The sequence below is a fragment of the Triticum aestivum genome, chromosome 2A (assembly GCF_018294505.1).
Source record: "Triticum aestivum cultivar Chinese Spring chromosome 2A, IWGSC CS RefSeq v2.1, whole genome shotgun sequence".
NCBI classification, from domain to species: Eukaryota; Viridiplantae; Streptophyta; class Magnoliopsida; order Poales; family Poaceae; genus Triticum; species Triticum aestivum.
Window position 1 is genome coordinate 713,443,635 of NC_057797.1, and position 19,437 is coordinate 713,463,071.

At 42.1% G+C, this 19,437-nt stretch overlaps 1 protein-coding gene across 2 annotated transcripts; it reads right to left on the minus strand.

The window, feature by feature from the left end:
- Positions 1–857: 857 nt before the first annotated feature.
- Positions 858–13,615, minus strand: LOC123190459 (ABC transporter C family member 2). 2 transcript variants are annotated; one of them, XM_044603104.1, is made up of 29 exons: positions 13,381–13,615; positions 12,011–12,398; positions 11,432–11,613; positions 11,298–11,337; positions 10,796–10,958; positions 10,562–10,676; positions 10,400–10,480; positions 10,273–10,297; positions 10,088–10,144; positions 9,853–9,918; positions 9,643–9,717; positions 8,964–9,071; positions 8,697–8,831; positions 7,994–8,100; positions 7,811–7,904; positions 7,373–7,540; positions 6,959–7,099; positions 6,424–6,630; positions 6,242–6,340; positions 5,918–6,070; positions 4,976–5,370; positions 4,513–4,693; positions 4,091–4,414; positions 3,248–4,004; positions 2,953–3,074; positions 2,374–2,619; positions 1,899–2,000; positions 1,399–1,720; positions 858–1,286 (listed from the first exon to the last, which is right to left on the minus strand). In XM_044603104.1, exons 2-29 carry the CDS (start codon positions 12,341–12,343, stop codon positions 1,192–1,194), a joined length of 4,893 nt encoding a protein of 1,630 aa, XP_044459039.1. In that variant the 5' UTR covers positions 12,344–12,398; positions 13,381–13,615; the 3' UTR covers positions 858–1,191. The 2 variants fall into 2 exon arrangements, with proteins under 2 accessions (XP_044459039.1, XP_044459038.1); XM_044603103.1 differs by lacking the exon at positions 13,381–13,615 and adding an exon at positions 13,005–13,029.
- Between the last annotated feature and the right edge of the window lie 5,822 nt (positions 13,616–19,437).

Here is a 19,437-nt window from a genome sequence, read left to right on the forward strand (position 1 = left end):
AAGCAACACCTTGCTTCGATTTCCCATGTGCTCCCTCTGTAAAGTAATATAAGACCTTTTAGATCACTTTTAAAAAAATCCCGAGCTCTTCTACTTGAAAATATGGGCCTCTGAGTAGGGAAATCCAAAAATTATGTTCTTCTTAATGTCTCCTCCCCATCCGCATACGAGGGACCTTTGGGTCGAATTTTTGTCAGATAAAACCACATACGCTTTCATATTGACAGAAAAGACCACCTGCAATCGGTATTTACAGAAAAGATTATAACAGGCGGAGGTGGCAGCTCGCCTGCCACAGGATTTTGAGCGAACGCGAGAGCTGGAACGAAACGGCGACGCGGTGGCTCAGGCTGTCGCCTGTGATGTGGAAGCTGCCGCTACTGACATGTCGCCATTCCGTTCCAGCTCTCACACTCGCTTGAAATTCAGTGGCAGGCAAGTTGCCGCCATTGCCCGTGGCGGCAGGTGCCACATGGCGGTGGGCGGATCTGCCACCACAGCGTACGTGGTCTTCTCTATCAATATAGATTGCAGGTGGTCTTTTCTGTCAATACAAAAGCATAGGTGGTCTTATCTGACAATTGGCTCATCAATGCGACAGCCTAAGCTGCTCAGGAAGTGACATTCTCCAAGTAGCAAGAAATAATCTCGAGATCAGTATTCCAGTGTGTACTCCCTCTGGGAGAGTGATTTTTCTGTCGTCTAATTCAAGAATATGAGCCTATCCGAACAACTACACAAGCCATTGAGGATATTCCCGTTCTGTGACTAGGAAAAATCTCAAACTCGATATTCCGAGGCAGACAAACGTGTTATTTATATCAAGCAAAGAAAGACTGGACATAACCATCAGGACATAAAGAATCCACGTACACTCGTATTGCACAATATTATCAAAATTTCGGGTACGCTGATTACCGAGATTGGGCACAAGAAATGTAACCCATGCGGACGACATTACAAGACTGCCACTGCTACAAAATCCCCTTGTTATTCGCCTTCAGATAGGCATCAAGACGGCGTTTCTACCGAGTAACTCCCGACTTGCACGTCAATGTACTGGCAATGAAATGTACAAAAATGTACTACAATACTGTAGAAATTAAACCGTGCCTGATTAATGCACACCCCCAAACTATTCCACGATGCGGTTCCAGGGATTCGGTAGCGCAGCAACGGAGTGTTCTACACCTAAATTTGATCCCAGTCAATAGACCCGTGGTTTTCAAAACTGTAACCAGGTTGCCGTAGACGGTTGCGCCCCAGTTTGCTCATCGTGGCGAGGCCTGAAAGCAACACGTAACAGATTTTTAGCATGGGGTCGGATTACTAGGGATACAGCTGAATACCGAAGGGAAAGTGTGAAAGCATGTCAGAAAGTGAAACTAAAGCAGTTACCTTCGATGACTTTGTAAAGTGACGACCACCACCTATCAGATGGAACCTGATACTCTGTGAGCGACTCCTCGATTTCAGTGTTGTGCTTCCCTTCAAGGACGCCCTGCAGGGTGATTACTGCGTCCTTTGTTTTCCTGAGGATGTTGTTTCCCTCAGCAACCTCCAATGAGAGAAGGTCGCTGTGGGATGATGCGAGGCTAGCAGCAAGCGCAAACTGGGCAGCAACAGCCCATCGGTTCGACGCGGCCCATTTCCTCTGAATATCTTGCAGCTTACTTTCTTCCTTTCGCAGCCTCTCTTCACCATTCCCAAGCACAAGAGACTGTTTGATTTTTCACAGAAAAAATGGATCAAAATACATATCAATGTTCGCACTGAAAGTAGGCCAACTATGTGTACTTGAGCCAAGTTAATGACGATAGGCATTATTAGCTCTATTCTATGAAGAAGTGCATATGACAAGATTATAGAAAATAAACATGGTAGCAGCTGCACATTACCTTAAGATATTCTGCATTGCTAGGCCCTGTGCTCTGAACCATCTTGGAGAAAGCACCATCCTCATTGCTCAGAAGGTTCTCGGGGGTGTCAAATTCCGAAATCTGAAACAAAATATTACTTTAAACTAAGTTTGGGGTACCAAGAGTTGTGCAGTTGAGGAAAAAAGAATATGTGTGATTAAACATAAAAAATAGTATAAACTTCTTCGGGTGGAGTGCACGGATCTACTTACAGCAATCTATTTCACAGCTGTAAAAAGTAAATCGATAATACACCCTTGGACTCTTGTTAGAATCCAAAAAACACTCAAAAACCATCCACACCAAGCTAGTAAATCCCAGCTTTGACCAGCTCGAAATAAACAGGACTACTCATTACTTCAGAAAATCAGCGCATGACATGAATATACTAGCACCAATTCAAATGAGACGCATGTCCAGGAATGAAAGAACAAAGCTCTATCCATTATCATACCTTCCCAGAACTTAGAATAAGCAACCTGTCACAGTCGATAACAGTGTTCAAGCGGTGAGCGATTATAAGCATTGTACAACTCTTGAATTCTTCTCTGATTGTCTTCTGTATAAGAGCATCAGTTCGAACATCAACTGCTGCTGTTGCCTCATCAAGAACAAGTATCTTTGCCCTTCGTAGCAATGCACGAGCTAAACTCAGCAGCTGCCGCTGTCCAACGCTAAAATTTTCACCGGCCTCAGAAACCTGTTAACAGAGTGAATGAGTGATGTTCAGCAAGAACTTTCCATATGATTATTCTCAAAAGAACAAGGGATCTACTGTAAAGGTGGTAAAAGGGCCAAAGTCTGGTTATTCGGCATTAAATTCTCTACTATGTCAAAAGCAGCAGTAGTCTATTGTTTAGCAACCCCTTTCTAACATTCTAAACAAACTCCTAGAACTTCATAGATTGGCAAATGCTTACCAGTTCCATGTGCTACAGTTAGTCTGGCAGAACAAACTGATAAATTTGTGCAAGAATTTATCGTTTGTCAAAAAAGACAGGATAAGATAAATAAAGGTAAACATGCAGCTTACCTCAGCATCTAGCCCTAGAGCATTCCTCCTTATGACATCTTTTAGATGAGCCCTTTCAAGAGCCTCCCATAGATCCGCATCATTATGCTCGCTGAAAGGATCCAGATTAAATCGAATAGTACCTGGATAGCCATACATAAAACAATCATTGAAGCAAATAATTGAAGTCGTCGGAAGAACAGACTAGAGCCACATATTTGGATTTCTGTACATAACTACTGTACTAATTTACATAAAGCATCCGTAAAAAAAATTACATAAAGCACACATTAAGATCTTATGTATAGTAACAAACCTGAAAAGAGGACCGGTGCCTGTGGTATTATTCCTAACACTTTTCGCAAATCCCAAATTCCAAACTTAGAAGTATCACAATCATCAATCAATATTCTCCCTCGCTCCAGCTCCACAATACGGAACAAAGCATTAAGCATGCTAGATTTACCAGCACCTGTTCTGCCAACTATTCCTACCTTCTCACTTCCATTAATAATGAATGATATTCCATGAAGAACAGGAGGAAGTTCTGGTCGGTACCGAAGCACAACATCTTCAAACTTGATGATACCAGATGATGGCCAACCAGGAGGTGGCCTGTTATCCTCAATGACAGGAGGAGCCTCAGAAGGCAACTCAATGTATGTTCCCACACGTTCAACAGCATTCATGCTGTTTTCAGCAAGACTAGCAAGACGAAGAACAGCTGTGAGCAGATTGGTGATATTGAGGGTATAGGTAAGAAGAAGACCCATCGTGGAAGCAAAGGCCTTCTGATTCTCTGCTCGTTGGTTTTGCATGACAGCAAATGTTGCCGTGAACCATATCATGATGCCACCCAATGTTTCCAGCCGGATGGCTAGCCACCTATTTGAACTCATGTTCACGAGTGTGAACCTGATGTTGTTGTCCATTGATTTCCCATTGATGTTTGACATTCTATCATAGGCTTTGTAGGCACGGATTGTGGACAGACCATTTAATGCCTCTGAAAACTGAGCATACACAGGAGACCTAGTAATAGAATCCATGCGCTTTACCTCGCGTGATGTGGCCTGAGAAAACAAGGTTATAAAGTGTCAAGAAGGTACATGTAAAAGCAAAATTACAGTTGTTTAGTAGTCATCTCACATGAAATTACCTGGTAATAAAGGTAGGCTGCATAAAATAAAATCAGAAGTGGCATGATAGCCCAAAGAGACATAGTGCTGACAACACCGATGAGAACAAATGTTGAGAGCAACTGAGATATTTGTGCCATAAACATGTTGACGAAGACAGCAAGATTCCTGTCAATGTCACCCAAATCCTTCGAAAATCTGTTGATGATCCGTCCAAGTGGATTGGTGTGAAAAAATACCATGGGAGCTCTTAATATAGACCGGAGCATGTAGTCATGCAACCTCTTGGCAGCTCGAAGACTTGACGTGATCAGCCAGTAAGAATTCGTGAGAGTGACTAGAACCTGAACCAAGATTTTGTCAATTTGTCAGCTTGCATGTGATCAATCAGACACACACACCAAAAGGAAGTGGGAAAAGAAAAGGTAATGAGTGTAAGTACCTGCCCAAAAGAAAGAATGCCATAGATTAAGTTGTAGTAACCAGGGCCATGGATATTCAGAGAACCCTCATCAGTCCAAATGCTCAACCATGTGCTACTTGAAATTCGTAGAGTTTCAGTCAGTGTATAGCACAAGAAGAGGACGGACACCGCCCAAATACCTCCCATTGCATTTTTGTAGCTGCAAAATAAACATAGTAAGTATATTTTCTAGGGCTTTATGATCCATTAAGTCTTATAGAATATTTAAAGCTACTAAAGACACTAAAAATCTAATTGATATCCATATATGGATAAAGATAATTTAAAAATCACCAAGCTTTAGGGCAACATAGAGAATGCTAACATAGATATATATGCACAATCATCAGCCTACTTTACACCTTTTTTCTACATTGCATTATACATCAAATATGATATATATTATACATCAAATATGATATTGCACGGTAGTAGCTTTTACCGTGAAAGGACCTTCGTACTGACAACTCCAGTTTCACGTTCCTCTTGCTTAATAAGAACAGATTTTCCCTGCTTTGTTTTACTCGAACTATCCTGGCTCTTTTGCAGACCACCATCAGCTATTACTACGTCCCCATTTTCAGTGTGCTTTATGTCATCCTGTGACTTGTTTTCGTCTTGTTTCTCTTCTGTTTGTTCCTCCATCTTTCCAGCATTTTCCATAAGTTTTTTGAACTGCTCCCCAGTATTACTAAGTTCATCAAATGTACCCTCCTCTTTAACTACTCCATCATGGATTAGCAGTATTTTATCCACATATGGCAGAAAATGCAGCTGATTAGTAACGAGGACCCGAGTTTTGTGCCGTAGCTCTTCTTTGATACATTTATCAAATACCTGCATTCATAAAGGGTAATTAAATAAGATTATGTAGTAGTATTAACACTGAGAAAAGGCCATGGATGAATATATCCACAAGCACCAAAACATGGCTCTGATACATGCCTAAACAATGCCACAAAACCTCCCTGATGGTTTCATTTATTTTTCATATCCAAAATCTGGAATAAATTAGGGTAAGTTGTCCAACATTCTTCTCTCTTTCAAGAATTAAGTTCTATACACTATAAAGTGGGGAGTTCAAAGAACTACATGAATAGTGTATCAATTACATATTATCAAGCGAGGATGTTGTATCTTGTATATCTGTTGAAATCAAGTTAAATTTGCACAGCATTGCACATGTCTTGAACTGTTTCTGAAGGAAGAATGTCAATGTTTAAAACGCTCAATACTCTTTCTGCCACCTAGGTATGAAGAGATCACGACAAAAGGATGACTAATATCAACCAAAGAAACACCATCACCAACTCCTAATCATCGAGTCTGAGTACGGAAAGATTAAAAAATAGAAAGCATCACAAAGGAAGCAAGACGAATGCACCTGTCGACCAACATGGGCATCTAATGCACTCAGTGGATCATCAAATAGGTAAACATCTGAATCAGAATAAACAGCTCTTGCCATTGAAACTCTTTGTTTTTGCCCCCCACTAATATTCACTCCCCTTTCTCCAATCTCTGTGAGATCGCCACCCTGAAACAAGGACAAGAAAATCCATTCTTTGTCAGTTGGTAGGTGAAAGAAACAAAGCAGACTGCACAAAGGCACAACTTGAATATAACCAGCCCAACTAAAAAACTAGAAACTTGTTCTCTAGCAAGGTCACTTCGTCAAATAACAGCATATTTGGACATTGGAACTTACTGGGAGTAGGTCAAGGTCATGTCGTAATGCAGTAGAATCTATTGCTCTCCCGTAGCGCGAAGGTTGGAATGGAGACCCAAACAATATGTTATCCCGGACCTGTAGATATCACAGATATTTCTCTGTACAGTCATAAAGGGTTCAATTAGCAGAATGATAGCAATAAAGATATTGTATCTTACGGTAGCATTGAAGATCCATGAAACTTGAGGAACATATGCCACTGAACCACGAATGACCACTGAGGTATCTGATCCTGATACTGGTGCTATTTCACCAAGCATTGCAGAAATAAGAGAAGTCTTCCCCTCCCCAGTGCTTCCTACTATTGCAACTAAACTGCCGACAGGCACGTCCAGATTGACATTTGATAGTGTTGGTCGCTCAGCCTGCCAATGTTTGAAAATTTAATTCTCAAGGAACGTCATAAAAAAAGAGAACTGGCAAAATGGAAATATCTTCGTATCACAACTAATGGGGAATGGCACCCTCAAGATAACCACCAATTCATTATGAACTAAAACACATCTTCGCCTATTCATTAATTAGCTGCTCTTTTGCAGTTGTCATTCCCATTAACAAAGCATGCTAGGCTGCTAGATTATGACTACTATTCCAGTGTCTGTTTGCCAATAAATAATATCTAGGCCACAGAATCAGAAGATTAGTGTTTAATGTAAAGCTGCATGTGCAATAGTAAAAAAGAACTTCATATACCTGCAACTCCCATGAAAAGTTTCCATTCTTGATAGAAATGGCTGGAAGCTCAGGATCAATAGGTGGATTTGGCATAAGTATTCTCTCATCAGCCAAGAGGAGATCTTCCAGTCGTTTCAACGAAACCTTACAGTTAACAACCTGTTGAATTTAAAAGAAGAACGAGTAGTAAGGCAACAACACAAAAGAATTCCTGAGGAAAGAAAAATAGGAAACCAAGTCGAGACATCATTTGTTTACAATAAAAATGCTAACTACAGAAATTAACTAACTATGTCTGCCACAGGCAAGTGAAATTTCAGATTGAAGGAATAGAAAAATCATCAATGCATAATAATCCAAAGATACTTGTTAACTTGTTAGTATTCTTGCAAAATAACTTCATGAAAACAAGAATTGCATCCTTTTGCTCACCTGAGTTATCAGATTTGGCAGCATAAAAAGTGGGAACCTTAACACTGCAAATAGTGAAAGAGAGGTAAACGCCTTTGCTGCCGTCAGCTCACCCCCCAACAGAGAGTAAACGCCAAATGAAACCACCGTGACAACGACAGGAATACTGTTGAGGATAAAGCTATTCAGCTGCAACAAGCAAGGAAAAGGGTAACAGGCAAAGATTAGTGAATGTAAAAACTCTCAGTTCTATTTTGAAGTCAAGTAACAGCCCTAATTTAAAGTAAATCCCATAGGATTAAGAACCACCAATAGAGTTGGTGCTATAGCACGGAACTCCGATTCTCATATGGCAACAAAAAAGTCCATGTGACAACCAACATACAAAAGAACAGACGAATACACCGCACAATGAAGCTTGAAACAACTGAACCTTATGCAAGTAAAAGAGGAACATACCGCGGCCAGCAATTGAGCACTGCGAAACCAGGAAAGCTCATCGTCACGGATGTCCTGCACCTTTGACTGGAAACTTTGCTCCCAAGCATAACATCTAAACAGGGAAACAGTTGGGACAGTTTATACCAAAATACATTATACAAATATTACTACTAATGAAAGTGTAAGTAGATGTAAGCATACTTGACTGTATCCATCGCAGCTAATATTTCATTCATGAGACTGATTCGTTTGTCAGTCCTTTGCAACCCTTCTTTGGTAAGCTTTTGCATTTTGCCTATGATAACTGTCTGATAAAATGAATACACAAAAACTTCAGCCAAAACAGCCAATGCTGAAAGCATAAAATGTGTATTTTAAATTGAAAGAAGAGTAAAACTACTGTAATTTAACGGAGATATATCATTCTTATGAATAAAATATGCTAATTATATCCAACTGCCAACTATCCAACCGGCATTATTGGCTTAAAGGGAAAAATATAAGCAGTAAAATGGACTGAACCATGATTAAGGATTTCAATTGTGACACCAAGTGAGATAACTACTTGTCTACTTCAACCACTGCCCCTTCTGGATATTAGTTATTGCAGTTTTGGTCAACTAAAATCTACATATTGCGATAAATAGATAGGAAAAACATAACCAGGAGTTTCTGGGAGGAACTCAGTAGGTTCACAGTTACATGATCACATGAAGGCTCTAATATGAACTCTAGGCTATGCACAAGAATCTATATATGAAAAACATCCTTCTAACACATGTAGCAGCCAATGCCAACATCAATCACAATTAGTAATGTTTGGGACTAGGACAGAGGGCATAGACACACTTCAAGATGCAACGCAAGAGTTTTCATGATTGCAAGTGCTTAAAGAGAGATATACCTGAATAGGGATCAAAAGAGCCAACATGAGGGCACCAAGAAGTGCTGCAGGACCTAGTTGCGCATATAGCAGGACCATGGCAATAACAATGCGAAAAGGAGCAGACCATAGACTGTGAAGTTGCTGGCATACTTGCTGCAAATTTAAGGATAAAATTATAAGTGTGCAAAGTGAGACAAATTACCCGCATGTACGGTATGTAATGTACGCGCTACATTTCTCCCTCCTCTCTAACATAGAAACAATAACTGAGTCTTAACGACGTACCTGAAGGGACTCCGCATCGGTTGAAATCAAATTTGTAATCCTCCCAGAAGCAAACTTCTTACGACTATCATTGGTCAATCGCAAGGACTTGCGGAAAACAGCAGCAATCTGTGGGCCAACAAAAAACCACAAACTTCTCTAAAAATGATGAAGTGATTCCTGAAACATTGGGGGTGGTCCATATGTCTAGTGTGTTCTTTGGACTTGTTCTCTGAGTCTGTAATATAAATTATAATTTCTTGTGACTGAAAGGAAGTGCTCTTGCCAGCTTCTCCGACAGAAGTAACATTTGTCTATACCTAAAGTAGTGTAACAAAAATTTAAGGTAGAAATTAGAAGTTTGGAACAGGGTCTCTATTGTTGCACACTAGATATATTATAATCCTTTGCTGTCAGTACTAAATTTTATTAGTGCATGACAACTAACCATGTGTTTTTTAGGGCAGCTGAGACAGGTTATCTAGTTTATATGAGGAAAAGTAAACTAGTAAGTCACGAGGTAAGACATGTGCGTGTTGCACAAATCAGGAGGTGCAAGCCCCATATCAATCGTAAGTAGAAATGAGAGTGACAACAAAGCAAAGTGGGACCAGGTATTCTGTGGTTGCATATTGACTCTCTTAACAGAAAGCTAAAAAGCATGTGATGCACTTTTTAGGCTTTGATATGTAACACTTACCAATGTAGACCTCAATCTGAAACCGGTCCGCATGACATTCTGAAAGTACTGTGCTTCAGCAAGAACTCCCAGTGACTGGAGAATGGTACAGAAAGTTAACAAGGATAAAGGGTTTTTTAAATCCCAAGCAGCATTGCTTACGAGTTCAAGCATGCGCCATTAGCAAAGAAATATAATGTACAGCATGCAAGAGATGAAAATAGTCCATACCACTCCAGCAAAGATTGAGAAAGCGTAGATGTACCCATTCCAAGAAGGATCACCTTTTTGCATAGACTGCCAAAAAAACACCAAACTTTTAGTGGTACCCAGAACTAACAATATGCAAGGTTTCTCAGCGTGTTCAAAATCACTGTTGTAGTTTGAGTATGATGGAAATAAATAACTAATAAAACAGAGCATTTTGCCATTGTGACTCTGAAATTTCATGAAAGGAGAAGCATACCTCTAACAAGAGGCTCAATACGGTTGGGCCAACAAATTGAGAAGCATCATTGCCAATCTACAAATTTGGGAGGGGAGATGATTACCAGATTAACACAAATTAATTGTGATCAAATCGGACTAACATAAAGACTGAACTGAAAGGCAGATCTTCTAAATTAACAGCCTAGATATTTATACACACACCTTAAAAAATCCTCCTAGCCAGAACCTTGAAAGTTAAGAAAAATACCGAATGTTAGCACAAACCAAATAGCAAGTAGCCGCACCGTGGAGATTTTGAGAAATATAGGTTCCATATGTACAAATTTACCTTCCACCGAGGCTACTATGGAGAGCTCGTAGCAGCCAAGGTTTGGGTTTTTGAAGTTCTTTGTTCCAGCATTCCTGAAATCTGAGACAAGATCCCAATGTTTAATTAGTGTGTACAAATATCCTCATTTCAGTCAAAACTCAAAACTGTGGTAGAACATACCGGTTATATAATGTTTCAGTCTCATCCCAATCATCTAGTTTCCAAATATCACTATCAGTGATAGGCCTTTTGTATCCTTGTTGCATTAGAGGGGTCATCCATGAAAAGAATATCCCTATGAAAAAGCAGCAACAAGGCAAGTAGATTTACATCAATAAACTTCTAGAGGTCATGAGAGTAGAGAAGGGTATTATGTGAGTATCTGATACTGTACAATGATTTATATCTACTCACTCGAAAAGATATTGGCATGCCTTTCAGGGCAAATCTGCTCTCCTCCTGGAAGAGGTTCATAATCAGTATTGTCATCAACAAGCAACTCGCTCCTGATTGGAGTATAACCCGGGTAGGGATCCAAGCTAGGCAGATACACCACCATGAGAATTCCAAAAACGCACTGCAGAAAAATGTGTTCAGTATACAGCAGAGGTCTCGGGAATTCGATTATTATTATTATTCGAAATGTAGGGCATATTTTTTACTTAGTATGAATATACCAGGATTTTTTGTAAAATATTGTATGATTTTTTACCATTAATTTCTTGTAAAATATTTTGTTAATGGTTACAAAAACACAATCATAAGAAAGTGCTTCCCAAGAAAAAAAACGGTAGTATCAAATTGTGTACCATAATGCATATATTCATAGATTAACTGTTGGTCAAAGCTTGAATTTGAGCAGTTAAAATACACCTTTCATGAAGGAATGGAGATAGTAGACAACAAAGGGGCAAACCTGGCATATTATCTCGCTGCAGTATAGGTAGAATATTGAACTGCATAATAAGCAAAATAAAGAAGTTAGCCTACATATACAGAGCTCTAAACAGGGTAGCTCTACCATCCAATAAGTTTCATTAAGTAATATACCTTGAACTATAGTACTGCCTCACTGGAAGCACAACATTGAACATAGCAGCTTTCCCAACCAATACGTAAATTACCACAAACCGGATGTACCATCTAAATTCAGTGATGTAAATTTTTGTCTCCAGCAAAATCATTGTAAGCATACAGCACCAGGCAGCAATCTCGATGACCAAGGAAGTAACCTGTAGACAGGTAGAGCTTCAAGCGACTGAAAAGGCTAAAGGGAACAAGTACTTGGTAGAAGTAAAGGTCTGAAAGAAGTGCATGTAACGCCACTGACAAATTATTGTCAAAGCTAAAGTCTAGGTAATTGGTTGTATACTCCTTCAGATTTTATCTGCATACTGTAGGTGGCACGTAACTATACCCCATAACAGTTTGCTGCAGCGAGATAAAATCAGTCTAGTCACTTGTGAGTGAGATGCATACCAAACATAATATTTATTCACTGCAAAACTACAGGTAGACCTAGAATCTATTGCTACACAGTTCCCGGGAAATATACTCATCAAGCAGGAATAGCATACCAGCATACAAATCAAACCAAGATTTGACAACGACGATATGAAGCATTCTCACCTCAAATGGAGCAAGGCCAGACTGGCCATCCAAGTTCATGATGGAGGTACCGGTGGCGATCTTGTAGAGCGGCTCCGCTATGCAGTACACCACAAGCAGCCCAAGCAGATAGTTGTAGTACGGCGAGCGTATCTTGTACCGCTGCACCTTGTAGTCTTTGGTCGTCCTCCATATCCGATAGAAGCAAACGCCAAAGAGTGCGAGGTACGAGATGCACACCACCAAGGAGTCAATGCCACAGGGTGTGTATGCGCCAAATGCACTCTCCATAGCGCGAGACCACGCCCCATCCTTCACGGGCTGACAGTACCACTCCAGTGGTTCGAACCCCATCTCGACGCCTCCCTCTTAGCAATCCCCCCAGTACTCGCTCAGTTCCGATCTTCCCCTGAATTCAAGAAACAAAAACAATGAAACCAGAGATGATTCAGTAAATAACCTGCAGTATACTTCAAACTTATGTATACCAAATAAAATGGCCAACGACCAACAAAGATTTCGGTGCCAACCAATCAATCAATCACTGTAATGTTTGCAGCATCAATGTGCCCACAGAGTTCTGCACTAACTGATCAGTTAACGGGTAGCAGAGTCTTTGGTAGCTAACCAATAAATGCACTCGCAGGTTGCAGCATCAGTATACTACTACTACTACACCAATGTCTTCACTCGATAAATGGTCAACGGAAACGGTAGCAATGAAGAGTTCGGGCAGCTAATCAATCTATCACTGTATGACATACAGATTCGTTGCACACAGATTAAGCATAATCCTCGCTAAACCTCCACCCGTTGACCAGCGCATGAAGCGCAAGGCATGTCGCGCACGATCGACTCCACGGTCCGCAAACAGAATTATAAGCACAAGAAAGTGAAAAAATAAAACAGACAGGAGAACAACAAATCGCAGGAAGTTGGACAAATTTTTCACCTCCTGAATCCATCGGTAAGCAGTCAAGCAGATACGAGTATTACAAGATGGGATGGAACATGCCTACTGCGAGTTAAATAGGAATAGATGAAGGAAAAAGGTTCATCATCCCGAGAGAATACATGCCCAGCCGGTCCAAAACTGGCAGGAATTCCCGCGAGCCTTTGCAGCTTTACGCACTAATCAGAAAGAAAGGGAACCTTTCTGCGGCAAACGGCGCCGAGTTATCTTCTTCTCCCTCTGCCCGGGGAGATGAGACGAAGGAGAGCCACCCAAAGGGCCCGAGGGGCTACGCGACAAGCAGTAGGCACCCAATCCAAATCAGGAGAGCCCACGCCCCCGGAAAAACCTCAGAAAAATCCAACCGAGAAACTCGTCGCGCCGAGATCGGTCGCCTGGCTGCGGAGCGGGAGAGCGGGACGGCGGCGGCGGAGCTCACCTCGCGGGGGCGGGATCAGGCGGAGAGGAGGCGGCGGCGGCGCACCCGAAGCAGCGCCAGCATCTCGCGCGGTCTGCAGCAGGTCGCGGGCGGGGCGCTCTCTCTCTCCCTCTGTGGCTCGTTGGGAGGTGGGAGGGAGGATGGGGAGAGGTTGGGAGGGAGGGATTATTTATGGGTTTGGATTCGGGGCGATTGCCGGGTTAAAAGTGAGACGGGAAGCTGCACTCGCTGTTTTTTCCTCTCCTTTTGGGAGGAAGGGGCAGTAGGAGTACTTGTTCCGATTTTCTTTCTATTTTTCTCTCGGCGCCTTTTTTTTTTTGAGGTGGAAAAATATGTTGCACGGTCCCGCTTTGCCCTTTTTGTACGTAGCTTTGTACGCATATAATATAATCCGGCGCTGTGTAGGGTAGGCCAGCGTGACACGTGACCCCTAGAGATCGAGCCACCAGTGTCCTCGTAATGTGCTGCTGTATCAACTGCCGCGTCTCTCAGACACAGGTGAAGATTTGCGTCCCGTTTTGACGAACGTCACTGCAAATGTCACCACAAAAAACACACACAGAAAAGCGCAGGAATTTCAGATGCTGTTTCTGTTCCACGTAGCGGCATACACCTCCCGGGAAGGGCTCAGGGCACGAAACTGCACCCGCGGTCTAGTTTTTGACTGGTACGTATGCTACTTTTGTGGAATCTTTTTTCGGTGCAGACGAACAAACTGCGGAATCCAAGCGGCACTTGGCCGTGCACTCCAGTGATTTTCTTAAGCAGCGGTTCCTAATCCCAGGCGGCTAACAAAAGCTCCCTTTCCCCATGATTGATTTTTGAGGATTTTTAAACACAATCTGACCGGATTTGGTGTCCGCTGTGCTGCGAGGTTTGGTGAGGCACGAGGAGGAGGACGTCACCGCTGACGGCCCACCGGGAGGAGAGAGAGGACGGGCAAGTCAAAAGGAAAGATCCCCACGTCCTACCGGTGCGATTCGCGCCTCGCTGTCGGAGCTGAATCGTTCCGCTGCGAATAACAGTGACGCTCAATGGAGTGTAGGGTGTGTTTGGATTAGTACAACCAATTACTACCAATCATGCCCAAAAAAATGTTGGCAAGCACGTAAACATGTGTTGGGATTAGGGTTGACGCCAAGATCTCTGGTCGTGCCCACACGCGCCATTTCGTTTCGTTTCTAATCCTCGCCAGCCCAAGGGCGCGGCGATGGCCCTGGACCGCACATCTCACCAGTTCCCTGATCTTTTAGGTGGTACATGCCCTCTCTTTTTTGGCTCAACTAACCTGCACGTGCATCGGCGCATGCAGCGAGAGCTACTACAAACTCCAGGCTTGCGTGCCATTCTGCTAGCTTAAAAGCTATTTTCGCTTTCACCGCATTTCTATCTAACTTTATTAAAATATCTTACCAATCGTGTTTAATATATTTGGGGTTAGCATCATGGTAAAAATGGAAAATGAGAACTTATTACTCCAACCAAATAGTTCAAGTTTTTCAGAGTCTTCCACCTTATTGTTGGCTTTGTCATGGAAAATGGAACGGAACTAAATCACAGACACTAGCCAATCCAAACTATATATCAGCTCGGTGGGTTACAAATCAAACGAACAATTTTGCTGTAATTTAAACAAAAACAACAATTTACCAAAATTTTGGTCATTCCTTTTCTTTTCTCAACCATTCCTTTTACAAACACAACCATTACAGAAAACCTTCTGAAGAAAAAGGAAAAGGACGGTAAGAGGGAAATATGGAAGGAGTTATAGAGAGACAAAAGGGCGAGTAAACACCCCCCCCCCCCCCGGCACCACCACCACCACCAACAGCACCACGGAAACAACAGAAAAAAGTCAAGTTACATCAATCGGAAGTTTGATCTTCATGCCAAAAAATTGGTTGGGCTAGCTGCGGCTCAAACCAAATACACCCATAGTGTTTTTCCTTTCAAAAAGAAAGGACCTAAGGATTCCAAGGTCAAAAAGAAAGATCCAAAGGTCCCATTGTTTGATTCACACCTCGTTGTCGTAGTTGAATCATGGCGATGCAAGGACTATACAGTATACAGTGACACACAATGGAGTCTAGTGTGTTCATTTTCTCGTTGTTTTAAAACGCATCAAAATAATTAACCAAAGTCCAACATTGCAAAGCACACCTAAAAAATGAAAATGAAATACATTTAAACCGTTGGGGAGTAATTCGTCTTCTACCTCCAGAACGAGCTGATGTTGCTCTCGTTCTACTGTAGGAGTAGGGCTAACTTTATTGCCTATGAGCGGTAAGTCATCAAGGCAATGATACGGCTGAATCAACACCCCCAAGGAGAAGTTTTTTTTTTGAAAATGACCCAGATCTATTATCAAAATTAAACGAAAGTGCAAAGTGAAAGTGCAACTATCCTTAGGTGGTTTTGGTAATTCATAACAACATATAGCTCATTGAGCTAATGCTATTCCAAGATGACTATTTCAGGAAAGCTCAATGATTGACATGGCATGGATGTGAAAGTGGAACCCTCAAAATGCTAAGGACAAAGGATTGGCTCAAGCTCAAAAGCTCAAGACTCTTCATTTTATATTTTAGTGATCCAAGATCACATTGAGTCTTTAGGAAAAGCCAATACTATCAAGGAGGGATGAGGTGTTGCTTAATGAGCCTCTTGCTTCATGTGCTTAGTGATATGCTCCAAAACCCTCAACTACTTTCCCATATCCACATATGACCTAAACCCTAAGCCAAACTCGGTCCTACCGATTCTTTCTATCCGGCGCCACCGAGTTTCACTTGTCATAAGCCACTGCCAAACCCTAGCAATTCGGTTCTACCGATAGGGATCTCGGTCTCACCGAGATGGGATTGCAAACTCTCTGTTTCCCTTTCGTAACTTTTCGGTCTCACCGAAAGAGCGAATCGGTCCCACCGAGATTGCAATGTAAATTCAGTGTTTCCTTTTTGTAACTTTTCGGTCTCACCGAAAGAGCAAATCGGTCCCACCGAGTTTGCCTGACCAACTCTCTGGTTAGCTAATTACCAAAATCGGTCTCACCGAGTTTGTGTAATCGGTCTCACCGAGATTACGTTATGCCCAAACCCTAACCATATCGGTCCTACCGAGTTGCATGTCAGTCCCACCGAAAATCTCTAACGGTCACTAGGTTTACCTTTTCGGTCCGACCGAGTTTGTTGATTCGGTCCCACCGAGATTGGAAAACTGTGTGTAACGGTTGGATTTTGTGTGGAGGCTATATATACCCCTCCACCTCCTCTTCATTCGTGGAGAGAGCCATCAGAACACATACACAATTCCAACTCATATGTTCTGAGAGAGAACCACCTACTCATGTGTTGAGACCAAGATATTCCATTCCTACCATATGAATCTTGATCTCTAGCCTTCCCCAAGTTGCTTTCCACTCAAATCTTCTTTCCACAAAATCCAAATCCTATGAGAGAGAGTTGAGTGTTGGGGAGACTATCATTTGAAGCACAAGAGCAAGGAGTTCATTACCTACACACCATTTGTTACTTCTTGGAGAGTGGTGTCTCCTAGATTGGCTAGGTGTCACTTGGGAGCCTCCGACAAGATTGTGGAGTTGAACCAAGGAGTTTGTAAGGGCAAGGAGATCGCCTACTTCGTGAAGATCTACCGCTAGTGAGGCAAGTCCTTCGTGGGCGATGGCCATGGTGGGATAGACAAGGTTGCTTCTTCGTGGACCCTTTGTGGGTGGTTGCTTCTTCGTGGACCCTTCGTGGGTGGAGCCCTCCGTGGACTCGCGCAACCGTTACCCTTCGTGGGTGGAGCCCTCCGTGGACTCGCGCAACCGTTACCCTTCGTGGGTTGAAGTCTCCATCAACGTGGATGTAGGATAGCACCACCTATCCGAACCACGGGAAAAACATCCGTGTCTCCAATTGCGTTTGAATTCTCCAAACCCTTCCCTTTACATTCTTGCAAGTTGCATGCTTTACTTTCCGCTGCCAATATACTCTTTGCATGCTTGCTTGAATTGTGTGATGATTGCTTGACTTGTCCTACAATAGCTAAAATCTGCCAAGAACTAAAATTGGGAAAAGGTTAAGTTTTTATTTGGTCAAGTAGTCTAATCACCCCCCCTCTAGACATACTTTCGATCCTACAAGTGGTATCAGAGCTTTGGTCTCCATTTGCTTTGATCTCCATAGCTTTTGGTGGTCATAGCCTTGGTTTCACAACCTAGGAGAGTATGGCGTCTAGCGAGGGAAATTATCACCGTAGAGGTCCTTACTTTGATGGTACTAATTTTGCTAGTTGGAAGCATAAAATGAAAATGCATATTCTTGGACATAACCCCGCCGTTTGGGCTATTGTGTGTGTTGGTTTGCAAGGTGACTTCTTTGATGGGAAAGAACCAAACCGTGAAGCTACCGCGGATGAGTTGAAGATGTTGCAATACAATGCTCAAGCTTGTGATATTCTCTTCAACGGATTGTGCCCCGAAGAATTCAACAAAATCAGCCGTCTTGAGAATGCAAAGGAAATTTGGGACACTTTGATTGATATGCACGAAGGTACCGACTCCGTCAAGGAATCCAAGTTGGATGTGCTTCAAAGTCAACTTGACAAGTTCAAAATGAAGGATGGTGAAGGTGTCGCTGAAATGTACTCTAGGCTTGCTCTCATCACAAATGAGATTGCCGGCTTAGGAAGTGAAGAGATGACCGATAGATTCATCATCAAGAAGATTCTAAGAGCCTTGGATGGAAAATATGATACCGTGTGCACATTGATCCAAATGATGCCCAATTACAAAGATCTCAAGCCAACGGAGGTGATTGGAAGAATTGTTGCTCATGAGATGTCACTTAAGGATAAAGAGGAACTTCACAACAAATCAAGTGGTGCCTACAAAGCCTCATGTGAAGCCCCTACATCATCAAGTGAGAAACAAAACTTCAATGAAGAATTGAGCTTAATGGTGAAGAACTTCAACAAGTTCTACAAGAGTAGAAGCAAAGATAGAAGCTTCAAGTCAAGGTCCTACAATGACAAAAGATCTTCTAGTCGAGAGCGAAACTGCTACAGTTGTGGAAGACCCGGACACTATTCCAATGAGTGTACGGCTCCCTACAAGAGAAGAGAAGATTCTCCAAAAAGAAGAAGCAAAGAATCACCACCAAGAGAGAGAAGGAGTAGAGATGATCGTTATGAACGAAGATACTCACGGAGAAGCAAGGATTCGGAAAGGAAGGAAAAATCATCAAGGAGCTACACAAAACGAAGACATCAAGCTCATGTTGGTGAATGGGTATCCGGCTCCGACTCCGACAGCCACTCCGAGAGAAGTTATCACTCCGACTCCGAAGATACTCAAGATGAAGGTGTTGCCGGTCTAGCACTTGTGTCAACCAACTCCTACGACATATTTGACTCACCAAATGAAGGAATTGGAAGATGCTTCATGGCCAAAGGTCCTAAGGTAACACACCCCGAGTATGTTGATTTCAATAGTGATGAAGATGACTTGTTAGGTGATGATTTGCTTGTTGACAACTCTAGTGATGAATACTATGATGAAACGTCAATTAATCATGCTAATCAAGATAAAACGAATGACAATGATAAGGAGAAGATTGAGGCTCTAACTAAAGAACTAAACACTCTTAAGTTAGCTCATGAAACTATCTTCGAAGATCATCGAGAACTTTTAAGAGCTCATGAGAAATTACGCTTTGAAAAGCTCAATCTTGAGCAAGAGCATGAGTTCTTAAAAGCAATCAATGATGATCTCCGCAAGAAAAGTTCTTCTTACATTGCCAAGCGTTTACTCTTATCCACTTACATGCCTCAAGTCAAGTCTAGTAACAAGAACAAGAAAGATTCTTCCTCTAGCAGTAACAATGATCATGCTAAATCCAATATTGTTGCTTCTAGTAGTTCTCTTGATTCCACTAATGATTCTCTTAGCCAAGTTACACTTGAGCAAGAAAATAGCTTATTGAAGGGAATTATAGAGAAAGGAGTGTACAAAAGCCTTGCCGGGAGTAAGCAATTCGAGGAAATTGTGCGCAAGCA

Bases quoted from the DNA above. Each gene is read 5' to 3' on its own strand.
- LOC123190459 (XM_044603104.1), bottom strand. From the start codon at position 12,343: ATGGGGTTCGAACCACTGGAGTGGTACTGTCAGCCCGTGAAGGATGGG. The intron at 9,919-10,087 runs GTATGCTTCTCC...TTTTTTTGGCAG, and splicing joins TATTGAGCCTCTTGTTAGAG to TCTATGCAAAAAGGTGATCC. The intron at 4,415-4,512 runs GTACTTACACTC...ATCTTGGTTCAG, and splicing joins GCATTCTTTCTTTTGGGCAG to GTTCTAGTCACTCTCACGAA.